General features: G+C 42.0%; 1 protein-coding gene across 1 annotated transcript; it reads left to right on the top strand.

Moving 5' to 3' along the window:
- The first annotated feature begins 5,325 nt into the window (after positions 1–5,325).
- LOC120063862 (actin-related protein 3-like) lies at positions 5,326–22,017 on the top strand. Its single transcript, XM_039014178.1, has 12 exons — positions 5,326–5,508; positions 8,818–8,873; positions 9,244–9,356; positions 10,718–10,828; positions 11,499–11,594; positions 11,834–11,941; positions 14,587–14,730; positions 16,776–16,949; positions 18,158–18,250; positions 18,463–18,588; positions 21,046–21,129; positions 21,894–22,017. The coding sequence occupies exons 1-12, from the start codon at positions 5,465–5,467 to the stop codon at positions 21,987–21,989; spliced, it is 1,245 nt and encodes a 414-aa protein (XP_038870106.1). The 5' UTR covers positions 5,326–5,464; the 3' UTR covers positions 21,990–22,017.
- The last annotated feature ends 1,675 nt before the right edge of the window (positions 22,018–23,692 follow it).

Raw genomic sequence — 23,692 nt, 5'->3', positions numbered from 1 at the left:
ATACCATTGGAAGGGTGACATCTGTGGGAGCAGTGCGAGATGAGGATGAGTGGGGTCAGAAGGGAGTGGGATTATCTTGTGTTGACAAATTTGGGGGATATGACAGTAATAGATGAGGAGAAGGTTGGAGTTGATGGACAAAGCATTTGTCCAAGTGCAAAGCTCTGTTAATCTGTCAGAGGAAGGGGAGAGCAAGAATGAGAGAGGAGCACCCTGGAGTGCTGGACAGGAGGGAGGATGTAAATTATGTGGCGTTGAATGCACCATTTACCATGGCAGAGATGAAGAGGGCAATAGGCAAGGCTGGGTTAACACCTGGGGAAGATGAGGTGTGCTATGTCATGTTGGCTCATCTCATTGATGAGGCGCTGGAGAAGGTATTGGGTCTGTACAAGTGTGGGAGGACGGGAAACTAGTGGGCAGCCGGAAGGAGGCATTAGTTGGGCCGATCCGGAAGACAGAGAAGGACCCAACGAGGCCTACAAGTTATCGGCCAATAGCCCTAACATCACATGTATGTAAGATCATGGGATGTATGATTACGGAGAGACTAACGTACTTCCTGGAGAGCAGGGGGCTAGTGTCAACACATCAATCAATCGAATGTATTTATAAAGCCATTTTTTACATCAGCAGATGTCACAAAGTGCTTATACAGAAACCCAGCCTAAAACCCCAAACAGCAAGCAATGCAGAAACAGCATGCAACACATCAGAGTGGGTTCAGGAAGGGGAACTATGGACCCAGTGCTCTGCTTAGAAGCAGAGGTCAGGAAGGCCCAGGTTGTCTTTTTTTGATGTGGAGCAGGTGTACAATATGATGATGAAGGAGGGGTTGCTAATCAAGCTTGATCTTATGGGGGTAGGAGGTAGAACGTTCAACTGGATTGGGAATGGGACTAAAAACAAACAGGGACTATGAGAAAATAATAAAGGAAAATATATTTTTTATATATACTGTCCATTTGGAAAGTATTCAGACCCATTGACTTTTTCCCCATTTTGTTTTGTTAGCTTTATTCTAAAATGTATTAAATTGTATTTTTCCCCCTCAGCAAAAACAGTTTTTTCGACATTTCTGCAAGTGTATTAAAAATTCAAAACAGAAATATCACATTTACATAAGTATTCAGACCCTTTTCTTTGTACTTTGTTGAAGCACCTTTGGCAGTGATTACAGCCTCAATTCTTCTTGGGTATGACACTACAAGCTTGGCACGCCTGTATTTGGGAAGTTTCTCCCATTCTCCTCTGCATATCCTCTCAAGCTCTGTTAGGTTAGATGGGGATGCTGGCCAGCTATTTTCAGGTCTCTCCAGAGATGTTCAGTCGGGTTCATGTCCAGGTTCTGACCGGGCCACTCAAGGACATTAAGAGACTTGTCCCGAAGTCACTCCTGCGTTGTCTTGGCTGTGTGCTTAGGGTCGTTGTCCTGTGGGAAGGTGAACCTTCACCCCAGTCTGAGGTCCTGAGCGCCCTGGAGCAGGTTTTCATCAAGGATCTCTCTGTACTTTGCTCTGTTCATCTTTGTCTCGATCCTGACTAGTGTCCCAGTCCCTGCAGCTGAAAAATATCCCCACAGCAAGAAGCTGCCACCACCATGCTTTACCGTAGGGACGGTGCCAGGTGTCATTCAGACGTGACGCTTGGCATTCAGGCCAAAGAGTTCAGACTAGAGAATCTCATAGTCGGAGAGTCCTATAGGCGGCTTATGGTAAACTCCAAACGGGGTGGCATGAGCCTTTTACAGAGGTGTGGCTTCTAAAGGCCTGATTGGTGGAGTGCTGCAGAGGTGGTTGTCCTTCTGGAAGGTTCTCCCATCTCCACAGAGGAACTCTGGAGCTCTGTCAGAGTGACCAGCCGGTTCTTGGTCACCTCCCTGACCAAGGCCCTTCTCCCTGATTGCTCAGTTTGGCCCGGGCGGCCAGCTCTAGGAAGAGGCATGGTGGTCCAAACTCGGGTGGTTGTTTTCCTTGATAATATTTTTGGCCTTCCTGTGACATCAGGTGCTGTAGGTGTCCTGGTCAGGTAGTTTGCACCCGGTGATGCGTTGTGCAGACCGCACCACCCTCTGGAGAGCCCTGCGGTTGTGGGCGGTGCAGTTGCCATACCAGGTTGTGATACAGCCTGACAGAATGCTCTCAATTGTACATCTGTAAAAGTTTGGTTAGGTTTTTCAACCACTCCACAAATTTCTTGTTAACAAACTATAGTTTTGGCAAGTCGGTTAGGAAATCTACTTTATGCACAACATAACTAATTTTTTCAACAATTGTTTACCGACAGATTATTTCACTTATAATTCACTGTATCACAATTCCAGTGGGTCAGAAGTTTACATATACTAAGTTGACTGTGCCTTTAAACAGCTTGGAAAATTCCAGAAAATTATGTCATGGCTTTAGAAGCTTCTGACAGGCTAATTGACATCATTTGAGTCAATTGGAGGTGTACCTGTGGATGTATTTCAAGGCCTACCTTCAAACTCAGTCCCTCTTTGCTTGACATCATGGGAAAATCAAAGGAAATCAGCCAAGACCTCAGAAAAAAATTGCAGACCCCTGTTTCATCCTTGGGAGCAATTTCCAAATGCCTGAAGGTACCACGTTCATCTGTACAAACAATAGTACACAAGTAAAAACACCATGGGACCACGCATCCGTCATACCGCTCAGGAAGGAGACGTGTTCTGTCTCCTAGAGATGAACGTACTTTGGTGCGAAAAGTGAAAATCAATCACAGAAAAACAGCAAAGGACCTTGTGAAGATGCTGGAGGAAACAGGTACAAAAGTATCTATATCCACAGTAAAACGAGTCCTATATCGACATAACCTGAAAGGCCGCTCAGCAAGGAAGAAGCCACTACTCTAAAACTGCCATAAAAAATCCAGACTACGGTTTGCAACTGCACATGTGGACAAAGATCATACTTTTTGGAGAAATGTCCTCTAGTCTGATGAAACGAAAATAGAACTGTTTGGCCATAATGACCATCATTATGTTTGGAGGAAAAAGGGGGAGGCTTTCAAGCCGAAGAACACCATCCCAACCGTGATGCACGGGGGTGGCAGCATCATGTTGTTGGGGTGCTGTGCTGCAGGAGGGACTGGTGCACTTCACAAAATAGATGGCATCATGAGGGAGGAAAATTATGTGGATATATTGATGCAGCATCTCAAGACATCAGTCAGGAAGTTAAAGCTTGGTTGCAAATGGGTCTTCCAAATTGACAATGACCCAAGCATACTTCCAAAGTTGTGGAAAATGGCTTAAAGACAACAAAGTAAAGGTATTGGAGTGGCCATCACAAAGCCCTGACCTCAATCCTATAGAACATTTCTGGGCAGAACTGAAAAAGTGTGTGCGAGCAAGGAGGCCTACAAACCTGACTCAGTTACACCATCTCTGTCAGGAGGAATGGGCCAAAATTCACCCAACTTACTGTGGGAAGGTTGTGGAAGGCTACCTGAAATGTTTGACCCAAGTTAAACAATTGAAAGGCAATGCTACCAAATACTAATTGAGTGTATGTAAACTTCTGGCCCACTGGGAATGTGATGAAAGAAGTGAAAGCTGAAATAAATAATTCTCTCTACTATTATTCTGACATTTCACATTCTTAAAATAGTGGTGATCCTAACTGACCTAAGACAGGGAATTTTTACTAGGATTAAATGTCAGGAGTGTGAAAAACTGAGTTTAAATGTATTTGGCTAAGGTGTATGTAAACTCCCGACTTCAACTGTATATGACTTCCAGTTTGCATGGAGTATATTGGAGTTCCTTGAGGGCTGTCATGGTATCGGCTTGAGGGGGGATATACATGGCTGTGACAATAACAAACAAGAATTATCTCAGGAGATAGTACGGACGGCATTTGATTGTGAGGGATTCTAGGTCAGGTTAACAGAAGGACTTGAGTTCCTGTATGCTGTTACAATTACACCATGAGTCCTAATGCATTGGGTGGATCGAACAAAGGATCCACTTCGGGAAAGTCGTATTCCTGTTCGTAGTGCTGGTAAGTTGACGTCGCTCTGATATCCAATAGTTCTTCCCGGCTGTATGTAATAACACTTTAGATTTTCTGGGCTAACAATGTAATAAATATTACATAAAAAATACTGCATACTTTCCTAAGGATTAGAACCGAGGCGACCCTCTCTGTCTGCGCCATCTTGCTTTTTATTTTATTTTTTATCTATGAATAGTTACAACGACCACATGATTTGGTTTTTGCTCTGACATGTACTGTCAACTGTGGGACCATATATAGAACGTTGCGTGCCTTTCCAAATCATGTCCAAACAATTGAATTTTACCACAGGTGGACTCCAATCAAGAAGTAGAAACATATCAAGAAGTAGAAACATCTCAAGAATGATCAATGGAAACAAGATGCACCTGAGCTCAATTTTGAGAATCATAGCAAAGGATCTAAATACTTATGTAAATAAGGTATTTCTATTTTTGTTTTTTTTAAATAAAATGTTGCTTGGTCATTTTGGGGTATTGTGTGTAGATTGATGAGGGGAAAATGAAGGTATTGGAAGAACTGTCATTTACTTTTCGTCATCCAACAAGAAGAGTAGGCCTAGTCACCGTAACAGCCCTAAGCGCAGCTCATATTTAGAAATCCAGACTCATAATCCATGCCCTTTTGCTTGGATTTGTCAGAAAAACAGAGACAGTGGGAACCAGACAGATCATTTGGGGATATTCTCAGTGCTGAATGACATACTGTATCTGTCTGATGATGATGATATGATTGTCATGATGATGACCCATTGTATCTGATGACAATTTTGAAAAGGTCTATTAAGAAATTGTGCAGAATTGTTTGGTAGATTTATGGAATCTGATGGAATTATATGGAAATTGAGTGAACAACATGCATCATCACACATCAGTATATGGCAACATAGATACATTGGAAGGAAATTAACTGTATGTTGACATAATACTGTAGATTCATGAATATCAGGCTGTCTAATGCATGTTTGAATAAGAATGCAATAGGTTAATTGTGTAGCACTGTAAAACTCAAATTCTGGATTTGATCTCAATCCTGGTCCAGAGAATTTGTCTATTTAAATTGATGTGCCCTAGGCCAGTATTGACCATTGCAGCATTATATTAATTTATTAGTTCTAATAATGTTAGATGGATTTTATTTAGGCACAACCACCTATTGTGTCACGTTTTATTCCCCTGGCAGTGTTGATGCTTTGCTCTCAGGGGCTACTGTGATTGACAGCTGTGAAGCTGACTCTGCCTGTTTCACTCAAGCGCTCCCCGGCGTCAGCCATCTTGCCTGCCCTAGACCGAGTGCGGAAGTAACGTTAGAAACTGTACTTTGTGGAGGTTCAGGTTTCCGCCTGTGGACGGTTTGCAATATCCTCCAACCGACACAGACAGCTATCGATTAACAGAAAACATTTGTGATTACCAGAAGCACACGAGATGGCAGGACGATTACCGGCGTGTGTTGTCGACTGCGGTACAGGGTAAGCTATTCAAACTAGACCGCCTTGCAGACAGCGCACCGAGATTTTGGGTGTCACCGACTTGGAGCCCATCGCTGTCAGCAACTGGGTGTGTGTGCTAGCTATAGCTTGCTAATACATTGAATCAATGTAACCTTTGGCAATTTATTGCAAAACTAACATGTTTTGTTAGGCTGTTATCGTACTGCTGTTTAACAGCACTTGACTTAACATACATTTATGCTGTATTCACTAGATGGCTAGCTAAGCGCCTGCTATTTGCTTTCATCATCAGAAAATGTTTTCTTCCTATTGGAAAGGGATTTTCAATAGAACATATCCACCCAATCTGTTCTTCATTGCTGGGGATCTAATATATTGCATTTCGGAAATACTTTGAATGGACAGTATAAAGGGACTTCCATGTTTATTATAAAGTTACATTTTGTATCGTTAATGGTATTCATTTCATAAGTAATTTTACAGTGCTTGCTTACTAGTGATGCCCGGCTTTGAGCACGCGCAGAGCGACTTCCTACATTGTCGACTTCCTCATTCAGGGTTTTTAGTCCATATATGGTCGTTTTCGGCAACTGAACATGTTTTTTTTATTAGCATACTTCTCTAATTTCCTAAATTTAGCCGTTCCATTACCATCTCAAATGAAACCATACATTAATAATTTTCTGAATAACAAAGACTGGTTTGTATTCAATAGAAAAGTTCGAGGATTCTCATTTGCGTGACCACAGTTCTGTAGCACTTTGTTTTGATTGTGCGTACTTCTGCTTCATGCCCTTCCTTTTTTATAATCTGTAAATATTGTGAATGCCAATATGCTGATTGCACGTCCCAAAATCTATTAAAAGCCAGTTAATTAATAACAGTTGGACCTATGGTAATCCCTCAGTGAACTGTGCAATACACCACATCATTCTAGTTGCCTGCAATAATGTGTTCTTAACTGACTTGCCTAGTTAAATAAAGGTTGTTATAGCAGTTAATCACTTTGGTAAATGTTATTCAGCGACACAATAAGGTGTTTGTGCATTCCGTTACAAGTAATGGGGGGGAACAATCGATACAGTTACGTATCAGGATATTATTTTTGACGATATATCGTTTTGACATTATCGCAAAATTATTTTTGCGCGAGTCAGCTATACCTGCACCAAAACTCCAGTATGTTCCTTTCATATCATGTTCTCCGTGTTCTTTTTAATTAAATTGGGTGCCAATTCGATTTCAGCCCTTTTATTTACATGACTGATCAAAACGTGTTTTCTCATGGCTCTCTCTTGTCCCTCTGCAACAAACATTTGTTGAGCGATATGTTTGCAACATCGAATCGCAATAAATTCACAGTATCGAATCGCAATGCATATAGAATCGTGAGAATCGCAATACATATCATATTGGTACCTAAGTATCGTGATAATATATTTTCGTGTTCCCAGCCCTAATTGTTACTCTTACTTGCTGTCTATTAATGCACAGATTGTAATCTAAGGAGCGATATCAAATGTAGCCATTTGATATAGCCTAGACCTAGATTTACGTTTAATACTATAGTTGCGGTTATTGCCTAACTACAGATGCTACATTGTTTGCAATCCATACAGAGATTTGAATTCTTCACTCTGCATGTTTCCTTGCATACCTCTCCACTTATCTTCCCCGCTCCCTTTGGGCTATTAGTTAGGCTAGTGCATCTGGTCCACACTGGGAAGGGAGGACTGGAAAACTCCAGCTGAGGATGGAGAATGAGGCTAACTCCTTTGTAGAGCAGATGTTTGAAACGGCTATAAAAGCCAAGATGCTAAAGTACCAGGCCAGCAGAAGTCTGGTTGAGTAGGCTACACCACCACACAGCTCATGAGTCACACTCACGACAGCCAACATATTTGAACTGAACTCTACATCCTCTTACCTCAAGCACAAGTGGGCCGCTATTCTTAGCACTCAACAGTGAAATGAAGCAGCAGAGTTATTGTGCTGCTTATTTTGTTCACTTCTCTATAACAGATTTGTTGGGAGGTCTGTGAAGAGCCACGGTTTTATGTAGGCTACTGTATGTTTTTTTCTTTTGTAGGGGTCAGTTCTTGGTCTAAACAAACGTTTCAAATGCAGGTGTTACAGGCCAGGCTTGCAGCTAAGTGTAGTACCTGGGGCTATGGTGGAGTCGAAATTTGCTTATCATGCTCAGCAAACAGTTTTGATTTCACACAGTAAGGCCATTATCATTATTCAAACTTGGCCTATACCCAGGCCACGATTCACATTGTAGTCTTTCATCAAACACAGTAATAAGGTAGCCTAGCTTACATTTCAGGCCTTGCCTAGGCCTAATGCCCAATCCCAAATCAACCTCTATTCCCTACCCTCCAGTTTAGGCACTTGCAGAGGCCTATTTCTAAGAAGATTGAATGGATGTTGCCTAAGCATTGTCATATTTTGTAGGCTATACTTATCTGATCCTCTGTGAGGAGGGGCTTGAGGATCGATTTGGATTTGAGCACTCCTGTGGTTATGTCCACTGCTAGGAGTGTAGTGAAACAGGCTTGTTGAGGCAGGTAGCTGCCCCAGACAAGCTAGGACTGTTCTGCGGAATGAAGCCCCAAGCCTATATTTCTTGTGTCTTCCACATGCAGCTACTAAAATGTTAATGCTTACCAGCTCTGTTATTCCTCACTCATTGGGTAGGCCCTGTTATATTTACAATACTGTTAAAATAGGACTTACAAGCAACTGGGCCTACTTTCTATAGGCTAACCTACTGCACTGAAACGATGGTATTGAAAAGCATCTCAGACAATGTGTCTTAGGCTACTACCATAAGGATATATGTTTCAACTACGATGAGCTCTCTTGGGCTGAGATTTCTAGGCTACCCATTTACAGTAAACACAAACGTAACTGTTGTATGCAGCTTATCGTTCTGCGATAGGGCTTTAGCCGTGTGTAAGTGAACCTTAATTGCGACACTGCTGGCACTCTGACCAGTTGTAGGATGATGCTATGCTAAGATTTCTACTCAAGTGGTGGATTTGGGGAAATGTATGAATAGCCACTTAGATTCCAAATGCCCTTTACACTCTTCCTATTGAAGGGTAGGCTATTCAGAGTTGAGCTGCAGTTGTTGGCACTAGACTGATCCGTGGAAGAACAGGGGTTGTATTGATAAAAATCACAGAAGCTAGGCCTAACCAAAATATAGGCTATGCCTGCTAATCAATTTTTTATTATTTTCTCCTTTTACAAAGTGTCACGCATACAAAAAAAATGTGATCAAGTGATGTTCAATCTAATGGTGTGCCTTCTCTCTTTCAGATACACTAAGCTGGGGTATGCAGGGAACACAGAGCCACAGTTCATTGTTCCATCATGTGGGTATATGTGTCCAGACGGTTCACCTCACATTGAGGATAGGCCTAACTGTTGCCTAGACAAAAGTCATTTTAATAAGCAGAGCCCTAACACGGTTTCAAAGAGTCTAGGTTATGATCTGATATCATTGATGCTGAAAGTGTTTTCAGGCCTGTTTTTCTATTTTAGAGCACTTTGGGGCCATGCTTTGGAAATACAAGGCTGGATAGTGAACAGTGAGGGCATACTGTAGGTCACGCTTGCACTTGGTGTTTGACTGGATTTGTGTCTTAAGCCCTTTCATCAAACACGACCTTAGTCTAATTGATTCTCTCTATCTCTCTGTGTGTGTTTCTTTCTCCCTCCATCCGTCGCTCTCGTCCCTACCAGGTATTGCAATCAAAGAGTCGGCCAAGGTTGGATCAAGGACGGTCAAGGGGGTGGACGACCTGGACTTCTTCATCGGAGATGAGGGGATAGACAAGCCCAATTATGCCACAAAGGTACCAAACCCATGACTCAAAAAGTCTACAGGACCACCCAATACAGTATATTAAAACTCACATATACCACAAGCTAACCTGTCCAATGCCAAACATGACAGCCCTGAAGAGCCATTTGTATGTGACCAATACAAAGCACAAACCTACCAATTGAACATGACAAATGGCCTACAAGTTGTCATGTGAACTTGCATACTGTGCATTTCAAAGATACCTATTCCAAGGGAATACGGAAACCAGTATACTGCACCAGAGAGGCATCTGTCAACGGCCAGTCACTCTCATTTCACATGACTATTTGTCACTATGCAATGCACTCAATGTTTGTTAGTGCACATTATGTGCTACTAGGCCATGCAGGCCTACTCATCGTATGGTCTTGTACTTGATGTGTCATTCAACCATGCACTAAAATGTATGTTGGTGTACTTAGTCGCAAAGTCATTTACTAGCCAGGGCCTAGTTTCCCAGAAGCGTATTACGGCTGCTTTCGTAGTTAGAACCTTCGTAGGAGCATCGTTAAATCTCTGAGCTGTTTTCCAAAACCACCGTTACTAACGTAGCACTTGAAAATGCTTGTTATTTACCGACTGCCTCAGACCTCTCGTAGAACAGCTAAGTGCGTCATTATATGCGTCCCCCCCCCCTACCGCGGCACTTTATACACAGATGAGATCCACTACACGTAGAATCAAAATGTTTATTTGTCTCTCTGTGACCACTGGTAGCTTCACAAAGAAGTTAACTGTGAGTACAAAGTTGCCAATGTCTTCGCAATTGTTACGAACAAGAGAGGGATGAAAAGATGTTTCAAATGAAAACCGAGATGACTGCATTAAAAGATAAATATACTACATTATAGGATACATAGGCCTGTATAATGAATTAATATTCAAATCAATTTCATGTTCATTCAATTGAGTTATATTTTGCTAATTGTAGGCTACTGTTTAATTTTGCTTCAACACGTGGGCAGTGGTGTGCCAAATCTTGATTTTAGTGCATTTATTGTAGGGTAAGCATTAGAATAACCCACCTCAATATTTGCAGCCAGGGATTATATGTTTTTCGGAGCTGAACCGTCGACAGTATTGTGGAATAATTTGAATGTTAAGGTAAGATTTTAATGGGGAAAGCTGATCCGAGAACACCGATGTCTTTCGATCCTATCAGTATCGACACATGCCTCAACGACGCACTTACCGAACGTTCTCTCTCCGTGGTGTTTTGGTAAATGCATGTTAGAACTTCGGCCGTTGTAAGCATTGTTAAAACACTCGTAAGCCTAAGTTCCATCGCTATCGGAAAACTGGGCCCTGTATGTTTGCCAGTGTGATTGACCTTTGACCTCTTGCCCACAGTGGCCCATCCGTCACGGCATTGTCGAGGACTGGGACCTGATGGAGAGGTTCATGGAACAGGTGATCTTCAAGTACCTCAGGGCGGAGCCTGAGGACCACTACTTTCTGTTGGTAAGAGGACCATGGTTCAAATGGGACATTTACAGGATAGAAAGACACCATACAGATGGATAGAGGGCAGACTTGCCAAAGAGGGTGGGCTCTCTTTACAACCTGATGGGTGAAATGAAAACCAATGGGTCTGCGGAACTGGAGGTCCTGAGTTGTGCACCCCTGGATAAAAAGTGCTGTCATAAATGCCATGACACTTGAGGAAGTAGGACTATATCAGCACTGTGAGCCAAGTGAAATAGAACACCCAGTGAAGGGAACTGAAACGAAACGGTTAAAACAGTGGGCTAAAAACCTTGGGTCTTTCTGGGGCATACATCTATTAATAGGGTTGGCTACACTTCCAGGATTACAAGCTAGTTACCTTGGAGGGTTCTTGGACGGTCTGATGTAAGTTGTTACTCTGATCTTAAAAGCGCGTCCCAGGAGAATAAAAATATACATTTTCTTTTGTCTTTAAAAAAAATTCAAATTAAGCTGCTGATAAATGAATGTAGGGGGAACACTAAGGCTGTTGTAATACATTGTAACTAAAACCTTTTCTGTAGGTACATAGCATAGACTTTTACCTGTAATTGAGGGTGATGTGGTTGTTAATAAATCTGATGCTTGTTGGATTAGTGTGTCTGTGTTGAAGTCTAACTCCCAGTACTGTGGTGTCCTCTCGCAGACAGAGCCTCCTTTGAACACACCAGAGAACCGAGAGTATACAGCAGAGATCATGTTTGAGTCCTTCAATGTCCCAGGGCTCTACATTGCAGTGCAGGTATGGCCTCATCATCCCTGGGAACACTATTTATATCTATCAGAAACAAACACTTGCACACACACACAGCCTTTATGCTTTTATGTAAAACACAGACTTCCTAACTGCCACTGCCCCCTGCTGTTTAATGTTGTGTTTAAATAATGTGGTCAATGACATCATGGACACCCTCTGCTGTTTTTACTGTTGTTGTTGTTTTACAATGGTGTCACATTGACCTTGTGTTCTCTATACCCAAGGCTGTCCTGGCGCTGGCGGCCTCCTGGACATCCAGACAGGTGGGGGAGAGGACACTGACGGGGACGGTCATCGACAGCGGAGACGGAGTCACCCACGTTATCCCTGTGGTGAGTGACAAACACACCTGATCTGAGGAAAGCCTTCTGACGTCTGGCAGAAAAGACCGATCTATTACACACATTCACTCACATGCACACGCTATACAGTGCACACACTCACAATCACACACACACGCACACACACTTATAGTGTTTCTCAAAATGCATACTACCGTGCTCACGGGAGGGTCGGAGTATGAGTCCAAATTGAAGTATGCGAAACGGAGCATGGAGGGCACTTCTCAAATGTGTACTCCGTTTGTACATATTTTGAAGCATGCATAGATGCATTCAACTGAAAGTATGCAAAGAAATATGACGCAATCACGTAAAAAATTATGCAACATTTCTTTTTCGGCCATTATTTGAGTTTAAGCGAGAGAAAATACAAGGAGAGAAATGTTGCCTATTCATATCTCATACGTTGCCTGACAACAATATTTTATCTTGATACGTTAGTAAATAAATGCTGTGTTGATTTTGGCATGTTTACTTGCCTACATACCATAGATCGCAAGCCCATAATAAGTCAAATGGGCGAGCTACTAGTATTGTTAGCTAGCCAGAGGTTAAATTCTTCATGGCTATCTTGCATAATATTAGTTTTAGGTCATTTTTGCCAGTTAAACTATCTGGTTAGCTACATTATTATGATTCATATAAAGTGCATTCTGAAAGTATTCAGAACCCCTTGACTTTCTTCACATACAAATACAGCCTTATTCTAAAATTCATTTAAGTATTATTTTCCCTCATCAATCTACACACAATACCCCATAATGACAAAGCATAAACAGGTTTTTAGATATCTGGCTGGGCTACTCAGACATTCAGAGACTTGTCCTGAAGCCACTCCTGAGTTGTCTTGGCTGTGTGCTTAAGGTCATTGTCCTGTTGGAAGGTGAATCTTCACCCCAGTCTGAGGTTCTGAGCGCTCTGAAGCAGGCTTTCATCAAGGATCTCTCTGTACTTTGCTCCGTTCATCTTTCCCTCGATCCTGACTAGTCTCCCAATCCCTGCTGCTGAAAAACATCCTCACAGCATGATGATGCTGCCACCATGCTTCACCGTAGGGATGGTGCTAGGTTTCCTCTAGACGTGACGCTTGGCATTCAGGCCAAATAGTTGAATCTTGGTTTCATCAGACCAGAGAATCTTGTTTCTCATGGTCTAACAGTCCTTTAGGTGCCTTTTGGCAAACTCCAAGTGGGCTGTCATGTGCCTTTTTACTGAGTAGTGGCTTCCGTCTGGCCGCTCTACCATAAAGGCCAGCTTGGTGGAGTGCTGCAGAGATGGTTGTCCTTCTGGAAGTTTCTCCCATCTCCGCAGAGGAACTCTGGAGCTCTGTCAGTGACCATCGGGTTCTTGGTCACATCCCTGACCAAGGCCTTTCTCCCCCGATTGCTCAGTTTGGCCGGGCGGCCAGCTCTAGGAAGAGTCTTGGTGGTTCCAAACTTCTTCCATTTAAGAATGATGGTGTCCACTGTGTTCTTGGGCACCTTCAATGCAGAAAAAAACTTTTGTACACTTTCCCAGATCTGTGCCTTGACACAATCCTGTCTCGAAGCTCTACGGTCAATTCCTTCGACCTCATGGCTTGGTTTTTTGCTCTGACATACACTCCAACCAAGTTGTAGAAACATCTCAAGGATGATCAACGGAAACAGGATGCACTTGAGCTTAATTTCGCTCTGGTGGACATTCCTGCAGTCAGCATGCCAATTGCACACTACCTCAACTTGAGACTTCTCTGGCATTATTCTGTGACAAAACTGCACATTTTAGTGCCCATTTTATTGTCCCCAGCACAATGTGCACGCACCTGTGTTATGATCATGCCGTTTAATCAGCTTCTTGATATGCCACACCTGTCGGATGGATTGTCTTGGCAAAGGAGAAATTACAGGAATGTAAACAAATTTGTGCACTAAATGTGAGAGAAATAAGCTTTGTGCGTATGGAACATTTCTGTGATCTTTTATTCCAGCTCATGAAACATGGGACCAACACTTTACATGTTGTGTTCATTTTTGTTCAGTATAAAAAAGACTGGATGGGTAAAAGCCAGGGAAAGATTACTATCATGCTCATGTTTTCTCTTGTCCAATTCTTTTCAATCAGTGCAGATGAAGGCAACTATTAAAGTAGGCCACTATGCTTTTGACACAGCCTTAGATACAGGAGGAATTGCCTGGCAAGTAACCGTTTTGCAAGAACACACGTTGTGTGGTCAGTGGAGATTAAGTCAGCGTTTTGTAGGATGTACAAGCCACTGCTTAACATACAGAAAGTCAGGCGAACATAATTCAGGGTGTGAACATGTAATGCTGCTATGATAGAAAAATATGCCTATTCAATGTTGCTAAAAGAATAGTCAGTTATATATGCACTGATCCCTTTTTCTAACTACTGAGCCAAACTGTACTGGGCTGGCTTGATTACACATCCACCATAGTTGCTGGAAAGGACAATGTGAAAAGAAAATATCCAGGCCAGCATAGTACGGTTTAGTTCGGCAACAATAGTGTAAATCTGGCATGAGCGTTATTTAAACACGTGCATCTACTTGGAACTATTTATTCTTATATGCTGTGATGTCACCTCACCCTAGACATTGTGGGCTCTGAACCATCTTTCTTTTTGTGTTGCTGTAGGCTGAGGGCTACGTCATCGGCAGCTGTATAAAGCACATCCCCATCGCGGGCCGTGACATCACCTACTTCACCCAGCAGCTTCTGAGGGAGCGGGAGGTGGGCATCCCCCCAGAGCAGTCCCTGGAAACGGCCAAGGCAGTCAAGGTAGGTCACAGTGAACTACGTTTCCCGTCAACCACTACTCCACTCACCAACCACTGTGGTTCATAGTACAGTCAAGGAGTCAATCCCAGACCAAATTCTCAACTGTATCCCTGGTTCTCTGAGGCAAGATTTTCCAGAATGTTGATTTTAAATTGAGGCAACACAGGATAGCTTAAGGGCATTTTCACACAGGAATAACGCACTCTGTTGCGGTTCCCTAAGCCATTTTGTGAGAATTCAACAAAATATCTCGTGCTTTCTTAAGAACTGTTTTGGGGTGCGATTTACAAGGTGAATTCTACATTGAAGTAGCATACTAGCTTGGCTTGATAACAACAGTCAGACAGTTCCTCACAACTCGCGCTACTGCATCATAACACTTGTCACTCTGGTCCTGGGTCCTGGACCGACCACTTTGGCAGAAGTCCCACTGTTTTGTCTTTCTCCAACAACTAGTCTACCGCTCTCATTATTGTCCAGCACTTTCATTCAATGAAGGTATGCGCCCCAACCGCATTCCTCTACCACCACTCACCCAGTTCAGATTTTGTCTGTTTGCAGTGGAAGTTGACTGAGTATTTCAACATTGCTAACACAACTCAGATTTTTTAAATGAAATATAAATGAAGAAATAAATGAACCAATTGTCTACAATTGGAAATGTATCATTCTGACCGTGTCTGTAGTTTGACTATAACACTAGGTGGCGCAATTGTTCTACCGGTAAGTTTAATAGCTCCTGCTAAGAACATCACCTGATGTTCAGTCTTCTCTTTTGTAAGGTAGTTTGAAACGTGGGACACGGATGCAGTTCTGTTTTTGATTGTTTAAGTTTACACTTCAAGATGGACGACTTGACTCCCCAGGTGGTTCACAGGGTGTGACTCCCCAGGTGGTTCACAGGGTGTGACTCCCCAGGTGGTTCACAGGGTGTGACTCCCCAGGTGGTTCACAGGGTGTGACTCCCCAGGTGGTTCACAGGGTGTGACTCCCCAGGTGGTTCACAGGGTGTGACTCCCCAGGTGGTTCACAGGGTGTGACTCCCCAGGTGGTTCACAGGGTGTGACTCCCCAGGTGGTTCACAGGGTGTGTGGTGTTCCCATTAACCCCAAGCTTGTAATTGCTCCTTGTTCTCACCAGAATCAATTGGGATTCACTACCCTTCCCTTCTTGATCCAAAGGAGTACATTTGTATTGAAAAGCTCATCTAAATCCTTTCTGGGCGTACACAAGTAGTCATTATTTTAGTAGTTCTTCAAAGAAAATAAGACATACTTTTATGACTGCTGAATACCAGCTATCAATCACTTAGATCAGGTATTTTCAGGCGACGCTTTCTATCCCTCTCGATTGCACATTTTTCTGTCTATTCTCTCCCTTTCTGTGTCTGCCCTAAACTAACGTAGCACGTGTAAAAGAAACGCAGACCGGACAAGTAGGTGCACAATTGATTATGGTCATTGTAAGTAAATTACCACGTTTTCTGCACTAACAATGTAGAATATTGGCCTGTTGGAAACTACAACTCTACTACATCACCCAGTTCGGGCTTGATCTGATTAATCTCTAGAGATACTGTGGAATGAATTACTTCCTGAATTGTATTGCTCACCAAGATCAAAGACCTTTAATCATGTATACTAAAACAAAACAAATAGAAATAAATGACTATTGAACTTTAAAAAAAAGTTTCAGTCCAGCTCTGTAAGTACTGTGGACCACACTGACCCTACAGAATGTAACAGACAGTATGTAACCAGTTACACTGTACTTCAGCATCCACTCACGCTTTGTTCTCCACACCTTGCTCCCGAATGGCGCAGCGGTCTAAGGCACTGCATCTAAGTGCAAGAGGCGTCACTATAGTCTCTAGTTTGTATCCAGGCTGTATCACATCCAGCCAGGATTGGGAGTCCCATAAGGCGGCGCACAATTGGCCCAGCGTCAACCGGGTTTTGCCGGGGTAGGCCGTCATTGTAAATAAGAACTTGTTCTCAACTGACTTGCCTAGGTTTAAATAAAGAATACATGTATTCTTCCACCAGGAGCGTTTCAGCTACGTGTGTCCTGACCTAGTGAAAGAGTTCAACAAGTACGACACGGATGGCTCCAAGTGGATCAAGCAGTACACTGGAATTAACAACATCAGCAAGAAGGAGTTCACTGTCGACGTGGGCTACGAGCGCTTCCTTGGCCCTGAGATCTTCTTCCACCCAGAGGTAAGCAGTTATCGCTGTGCTGTTAAACTGCTTCATAGCAAGAGGTTAGCGCTATGCTAATTAGACTAGTATACCATGAGTGGGAAATGTTCTCTTCAGTGTCATCGGGCATTAGCATAATGTTAACTCTGACCCCCAGGTCCTAGGTTACAGTAGCTAAACATTTGTGGTAAGGACCATCATAAGTAGAGTAATCCTACATCAGGGATCATCAGCTACATTCAGCCGCGGGTCGATTTCTTCTTGAACAGATGGTATGCGGCCAGAACATAATTATAAATAATTTGTAGACTGCAAGTTGACCGCAAGAAGCCCAAACGGATATAATATTTGACCAAAAACCTGGCTTACATTTGTATACGATCACATGTACTCTTACCTGCAAAAAAAAGTAAATGAGGGATACTGGGTGTGGTTCCTGAGTTAATTAAGCAGTTCACATCCCATCATGCTTAGGGTCATGTTTAAAAATGTTGGGTAGGCCATTATTTTAGCTACCATGGCTATGTTCCCATAGGATGACAATGCCCCCACATCCACAGCGCACTAATGATCACTGAATGGTTTGATGAGCATGAAAACGATGTAAACCATATGTCATGACCGTCTCAGTCACCAGATCTCAACCCAATTGCTCACTTATGGACGATTCTGGAGCGGCCCCTGAGACGGTGTTTTCCACCATCAACAAAACACCAAATAGTAGAATTTCCTGTCGAAGAATTGTCTCATCCCTCCATTAGAGTTCCAGACACTTGTAGAATCTATGCCAAGGTGCATTGAAGCTGTTGACGCTTGCCCTTTTTAAGACACTTTAGGTGTTTTCTTTATTTGGCAGTTACCTGTATCTCTTATGTGTGGGAGTACTTTGGAACAGATTTCCAAAATGTAAATCACTTGGAGCTGATTTGCTGGTGTTTTTAGTTTTATATTCAACAATAAACATTTTTAAATATATTTTTTTTCCTGAAAATGTGGGGTGGGCAGTTGGGGACCCCTGTCCTACAATGTCCTATAATCACAAATGACAGGCAGAAGAGGAGTTGTTCAGGGCTGCAGAGGCCGGAGTGAATGATGGAGATAACCATTTTAAAGAATGTCTAAGATCTTCTTTAAGATATGTTCCTGTGAACGGGGATGTGTATAGAATTATAAATTCTTTCTCTCACACTTTTCTTCTCCCTTCACTCTTCCTTAAAATCCCCCAGTTTGCCAATCCTGACTTCACCCAGCCCATCTCCGAAGTTGTGGACGAGGTTATCCAGAACTGCCCCATCGATGTCAGACGTCCTCTTTACAAGGTAATCCTATCCCTGGAACTACATAGATCTTGGTTAAAACCACATCCCCATTAATATCCAATAAGCATTTTGGGTTTGACTTGAACAGACTTATCAGCTCTCTGGTCCGCAACTCCTTTCAAAATCAAAATGTTCTGTGTGTGCGTGTGAACGAGTTGAACCCCCTTTTATTTGACACAATATCTGACACGTCCCACTGTGTTCCTCTGCAGAACATTGTCCTGTCAGGCGGCTCCACCATGTTCAGGGACTTTGGGCGGCGCCTGCAGAGGGACCTGAAGAGGTCTGTGGACGCCAGGCTGAAGATGAGTGAGGAGCTGAGTGGGGGCAAGCTCACGGTGAGAGCAGTACCTAGTTATGGTTACCTTACTAGAGCTGTTCCTGTTTCCTTACAGAAGTGGTCCCGTCAAGCTCTCAATCCCTGCTGTTATTAGTCAGAGCTTGTAACCAGCTACTGTTTTGCCAGAGAAATGTATCATCCAGGGATTTTTCAGCCATTGAAATCCTTGGGCTGACCACCTAAGTGTTTTTTTGGGATGCCTAATTCCAACCATTTTTTTATGTTATTAATTAAAGGCCCAGTGCAGTCAACTTGTGTTTTATATCACACTGAGGTTGGAATAATACTGTGAAAATGCTCTTTTAATGTAAGAGCTTTTTGAAAAGACTTAGTTAATAGACCAATAAGAAAGAGTTCCAAACCTCTGCCAGTAACGGCTAGTTTCCCCCGCCCCAGCACTGCTCTATGCTAACAAACAATTTGTCTCTTTTTGACTATTTTACTTGGAAACAGAGTAAGGTAATTCATTGTTACCCAGAAATGATTTCATATAGAGATAAAAAACTTCTGCATTGGACCTTATGCTTTCAGTGTAAACTTAAACGAATAAAACCCAGATATTAAGTACAGTGCATTTGGAAAGTTTTCAGACCCCTTCCCCTATTCCACATTTTGTTACATTACAGCCTCATTCTAAAATGGATTAAATACAAACATTCCTCATCAATCTACACACAATACCCCATAATGACAAAGCGAAAGCAGTCTTTTCAAAATGTTTGAAAATATAATAAATTAAGTATTCAGACTCTTTGCTATGAGACTCAAAATTGAGCTCAGGTGCATCCTGTTTCCATTGATCATCCTTGAGATGTTTCTACAATTGGAGTTGAAACATTGGAGTCTACCTGGGGTACATTTGGGGATACATTTAATTGATTGGACATGATTTGGAAAGGCATAAGGTCTCACAGTTGACAGTGCATGTCAGAGCAAAAACCAAGCCATGAGGTCGAAGGAAATGTCCGTAGAGCTCCGAGACACAATTGTGTCAAGGCACAGATCTGGGGAAGGGTACCAAAAAATATCTGCATTGAAGAGCCCCAAGAACACAGTGGCCTCTATCATTCTTTAATGGAAGAAGTTTGGAACCACCAAGACTCTTCCTAGAGCTGGCCTTCTGGCCAAGCTCGGGGGAGAAGGGCCTTGGTCAGGGAGGTGACCAAGAACCGGATAGAGCTCCAGAGTTCCTCTGTGGAGATGGGAGAACCTTCCAGAAGTACAACAATCTCTGCAGCACTGCACCAATCAGGTCTTTATGGTAGAATGGCCAGATGGAAGCCACTACTCAGTAAAAGGCACGTGACAGCCCGCTTGGAGTTTGCCAAACGGCACCTAAAGGACTCTCAGATGATGAGAAATAAGAATATCTGGTCTGATGAAATCAAGATTCAACTCTTTGGCCTGAATGCCAAGTGTCATGTCTGGAGGGAACCTGGCACCATCCCTAAGGTGAAGCATGGTGGTTGCAGCATCATGCTGTTGGAATGTTTTTCTGCAGCAGGGACTGGGAGACGATTCAGGATTGAGGGAAAGATGAACGGAGTAAAGTACAGAGAGATCCTTGATGAAAACCTGCTCAGCGCTCAGAACTTTAGACTGGTTGCAAAGGTTCACCTTCCAACAGGACAACACAAAGCCAAGACAATGCAGGAGCGACACTCCCCATCCAACATGATATAGCCTGAGAGGATCTGCAGAGAAGAATGGGAGAACCTCCCCAAATACAGGTGTGCACTCCCCATCCAACCTGACGGAGCCTGAGAGGATCTGCAGAGAAGATCTGCAGAGAAGAATGTGAGAAACTCCCCAAATACAGGTGTGCCAAGCTTGTAGCGTCACACCCAAGAAGACTCAAGGCTGTAATAGCTGCCAAAGGTGCTTCAATAAAGGGTCTGAATACTTAAGTAAATGTGATATTTCAGTTTATTTGCAATATATTTGCAAACATTTCTAAATACCTGTTTTTGCTTTGTCATTATGGGAATATTGTGTGTAGATTGAGGGGGAAAAAACGAACAATTTAATCATTTTTAGAATAAGGCTGTAACGTAACAATGTGGAAAAAGTAAAGGGGTCTGAATACTTTCCGAATGCACTGTATGTAAAAAAGATAATGGACCTATTTAAAAAAATATATATATATAATGAGAACTAACAATCATCAAAATTAAAGCTATACAGTCACAGGGGAATTGAAAATTCAAAAACAATCTATTTAGCAATATTGATTTTGTAATTTTTGAGCAAAAGAACACACCATTAGCCATGGAATTGCAGGAAATTAGCTTTGAAACTGGCTAAATGTGTAGAATTGCATTAGATTGGCTTTACACCGCCAAGATGGGGGCCTCTAAAATGTTCTCTAAAATTCAGCCGTGCCCATTGCCACTCCTATTTGATCCAAAAAAAACTAACATCTATTTATTTCTGGTTTTTGCTTTTGCCTTCTCAGCCCAAACCAATTGATGTGCAAGTCATCACTCATCATATGCAGAGATATGCAGTGTGGTTCGGAGGATCCATGTTAGCCTCAACTGTAAGTATTGCTATTCTGTGGGGGGAAAACGGTATTATAAGTGGAATTGTAGAAATTCTGTCGTGTTCTTTGGATCAAAATTCATATGATAAGGAAACATCTAACTTGTCACATAGTAAAACAGTTTTAATGATTTTAAATGTAATCAGAAAATTATTTTATGTGCCATCTGCATAACTTGCCTTCCTAGAATGTAGTCCAAGATGATGCGATAAAAGGTTACTGTTAGCACTTTAGCTGAATATCAGTGATTTGCATGGTCAGCATGATTACTGCCATTTTGTGTTTACTCTAAGGGCATACTATCTTCCCGTTTCCTTGTAACCCGATTTGAAATGCCAAAGTAATTGTGTATAATTCCAATGTCAAAGGGAATCATCCATAATGTAATCGGGGGCATCCATTGATAATGTTCATTGTGATTGTTGCGAGTTTACAACATTGCATTAGTCATGATGAGTCAACTGAATAACACCTTTTTACAACAGGAACTCCGGTACTGTAGGATGTGACTAAAGTGGGTTGTGTCATCACTGACATTTTACAGCACAGCATTAAATGCTTTTAGTCTTCGGTTAATAAGGACATATACTGTAGATATATATCTTTTTTTACCGAATGTCCTTTGGTTTGTAAAGACGGGCATCTAAAACATGTTTTTTAAGATAAGATAAAAAACCCTAACCCACACTCTTTGACTCATTTGTTTTTAACGTTTTTTTTTTTTTATGCCAAATGTTAACACATTGCTTTCTCTTTTCTAGCCTGAGTTCTACCAGGTATGCCACACCAAAAAGGACTATGAGGAGATCGGGCCCAGCATCTGTCGTCACAACCCCGTGTTCGGAGTCATGTCTTAACTGTGGCCCTCCAATATCTAATGGTTAGACGGGGTGGGTTGGGTTGGGAGGGTAGGGGGTGGTCATGGGAGGGGGATGCCGCGGATCGGGGTTGGTGCGTTTGTGATTTGTAATTGCTCGTTCATTGAACAGAACGAGAGGCGATACAGAATTTTTTTTAAAGGAAAAAAGAGACCAGACCAAACACAGTCTGGCTGGAAAATGTATTGGAAATGTTAATTTTTTTTGTTGTTTAATTTTCCAAAATTAGGGAAATATGGTTTCTAAACCAAAACTATAAAAGATCATTTCCGGATCTGTCGAGCAACATGCTGAAAGCGTGATGGTGGTGGGGGATTTGATGGTGACGATGAGAACATTGATGATGATAATAAAACCGGAAGTCATAAAACATTATTTATGTTTGTAGGACTTAAGTCCAGGGAATATCTGGCAACTCAAGCTATTGTTGATCATGGCAAGGTTATAGAACATATTAATGTCTCCTTTACATTTTGTTCTTCTGCTTCAAATGCACTTCACTTTATGTACCACAGCAAGAGCTTGTTTATATTTCATACAAAGGTTTTTTATATGTAAAACTTGGGATATCCAGGGGAGAAAAATGTAAATGCATACCAGTATCAGCAAGTGACCATTTTAACCCACAATGCAGCTTTGATACACAGTATTTTTTTAAGTTAGAAAACTTTGTCTCTCCCTCATTATTCTACCCATGTCTGTCCTTGCTATTTCCCTTTTAATTCTACATTAACACGCCTCTGCTTTTATTTTAGATCATTCCAGATTCCCTCTTCTATATTGCAGTGAAAGAAAGAAAGAAAAGAGAACTCTATTCATAAAATAATTATGATGAAATTGAAAGAGAATGACTGTAGGACCAGTATTGTTAGCCTTTTTTTTTTTTATGAAATGCCAAATTATCAAAAAAGGTGGGATTTGTGTATTTAATGCCTTACAACATTCCAATAAAGGCTCAAATTTGTTTCTCAGTGCTTGACTGGACTATTGTTTTTACAGCAACAGACAGAACAGACACAATCAACACCACGCAATGTCATATAAAGAGCTCCAACCCACGATAAAATACAACTAGGACACATTTTTGACTGGGTTCTTGTTTGCTTTGTCTCTAATTGTCCAGTGCTTTGATAATTCACTGGACAATAATTTCTCAGACATCTTAAATAAGAACATCTATCCTATACAGTTGAAGTCGGGAGTTTACATACACTTAGGTTGGAGTAACTAAAACTCGTTTTTCAACCACTCCACAAATTTCTTGTTAACAAACTAGTTTTGGCAAGTCAGTTAGGACATCTACTTTGTGCATGACACAAGTCATTTTTCCAACAATTGTTTACAGACAGATTATTTCACTTATCACTATCACAATTCCAGTGGGTCAGAAGTTTACATACACTAAAGTTGACTCTGCCTTTAAACAGCTTGGAAAATTCCAGAAAATCATGTCATGGCTTTATAAGCTTCTAATAGGCTAATTGACATTTGAGGCAATTGGAGGTTTTTCTGTAGATGTATTTCAAGGCCTACCTTCAAACTTTGCTTGACATGGGAAAATCAAAGGAAATTAGCCAAGACCTCAGAAAAAAATTGTAGACCACAAGTCTGGTTCATCCTTCGAAGCAATTTCCAAACGCCTGAAGGTACCACATTCAGCTGTACAAACACCATGGGACCAC

The sequence above is a fragment of the Salvelinus namaycush genome, chromosome 19 (genome assembly GCF_016432855.1).
Source record: "Salvelinus namaycush isolate Seneca chromosome 19, SaNama_1.0, whole genome shotgun sequence".
NCBI classification, from domain to species: domain Eukaryota; kingdom Metazoa; phylum Chordata; class Actinopteri; order Salmoniformes; family Salmonidae; genus Salvelinus; species Salvelinus namaycush.
Note: the sequence above shows the minus strand (reverse complement) of the source record. Positions and strands in the feature narration are given on the sequence as shown.